This window comes from Gekko japonicus, unplaced genomic scaffold (assembly GCF_001447785.1).
Source record: "Gekko japonicus isolate JY-2015 unplaced genomic scaffold, Gekko_japonicus_V1.1 scaffold884, whole genome shotgun sequence".
Lineage (NCBI taxonomy): Eukaryota > Metazoa > Chordata > Lepidosauria > Squamata > Gekkonidae > Gekko > Gekko japonicus.
This window is the reverse complement of record NW_015172029.1, coordinates 295,024-296,438: the sequence shown is the minus strand read 5'-3', so window position 1 is coordinate 296,438 and position 1,415 is coordinate 295,024. Positions and strand designations below refer to the sequence as shown.

Below are 1,415 nucleotides of genomic sequence, written 5' to 3'. Positions count from 1 at the left end.
CCACGGAACACCGTTAGAGTCCAGTGGCACCTTTAAGGCCAACAATGTGAAGACGGATGGTTAGACATTTGGAATCCCTACGAAAGCAAGTCCTCTATACTCTCTATGAAATGGCAAAATCTTAGAAGTATGACTAAATGGTACTTGACCCCTGTACAGTTATCTCGTATCACACACAACTCAAACTCACTATGCTGGAGGAACTGCCAAGAGAATGGCACCTACATCCACTGTTGGATGGATTTGTCCTATCATAGCACCCTTTTGGGATGAAATATTAGAGGGAGTTAGGTGTATATCTGGCCACACTATAAAAAAAGAACCCAGAATCTATACTCTTCAAACTTAGAAATGAAACAACATACCGTAGGTAATAAATATGTCTGAACTGGAGGTTGATGTGTCCTAATTCGTGAGAATCCCGTCCTTAGACCCCCCCCCCCATCCATCTCCTTGTCGTACTCCTTTTCCTATGCTAAACCAATCAGTTGTTCCATATCCGGTTCTAACTGTCGCTTCTTGGCCCTTATACAGGTTTCTCAAGAGACATGTGAGGTGGTCTGGTACTCCCATCTCTTTAAGGACCTGCCATAGTTTGTTGTGATCCACACAGTCAAAGGCTTTAGCATAGTCAATGAAGCAGAAGTAGATGTTTTTCTGGTACTCTCTTGCTTTCTCCATAATCCAGCGAATGTTGGCAATTTGATCTCTAGTTCCTCTACCTCTTCGAAACCCAGCTTGTACTTCTGGCAGTTCTCTATCCACGTACTGTTGAAGCCTAGCTTGTAGGATCTTGAGCATGACCTTGCTAGCGTGTGATATGAGTGCAATTGTGCGATAGTTTGAACATTCCTTGGCATTGCCCTTCTTTGGGATAGGAATGTATACTGACCTTTTCCAATCCTGTGGCCATGGGGTCGTGAAGAGTCGGACTCGACTGTGCGACTGAACAACAACAAAATCCATCTCCTTTCTAGCAAGGAGGCAAACCTCACAGCATCTTGGCTGTGCAGAGTTTTTCCCTTGTCCCCCAAAACAGAGAACTACATTTAAATCTACCATTCCAAATTACATTGCACATTCAATTACATTCTTAATTGTTAAGAGCAATAATAATATTTTGCTTCATTGAAACATGGAGTTCGCCATGGTTCATCGGTAAAGTGTCTGCAGACGGTCCCAGGTTCAGTCCTGGGCATCTCCAGTTAAAAGGGTCAAGGAGCAGGTGATGTGGAAGACCTTGGCCAAAGAAACTGGACGAGGTGCTGCCCACCAGAAGGGACAAGACCAGGGGTCATTTCCTGCAGGAGCGCACAGGAGCGGAGCTCCAGCAGTAAAGAGCCCAGGGGGCGGGCACATGCAATAAGCCCCACCCCCTGCTCCCAGCAGCCCTCAGTCAGAGCAAGAAGCAGCCA

At 45.9% G+C, this 1,415-nt stretch overlaps 1 protein-coding gene across 1 annotated transcript in view; it reads left to right on the top strand.

Moving 5' to 3' along the window:
• The first annotated feature begins 1,135 nt into the window (after window positions 1-1,135).
• LOC107118283 (cathepsin L1-like) overlaps window positions 1,136-1,415 on the top strand; it is an 18,080-nt gene continuing 17,800 nt past the window's right edge. The window contains exon 1 of the mRNA XM_015420588.1: window positions 1,136-1,158. Within this exon, the coding sequence (XP_015276074.1) occupies window positions 1,136-1,158 (23 nt within the window). The remainder of the gene's footprint in view (window positions 1,159-1,415) is intronic.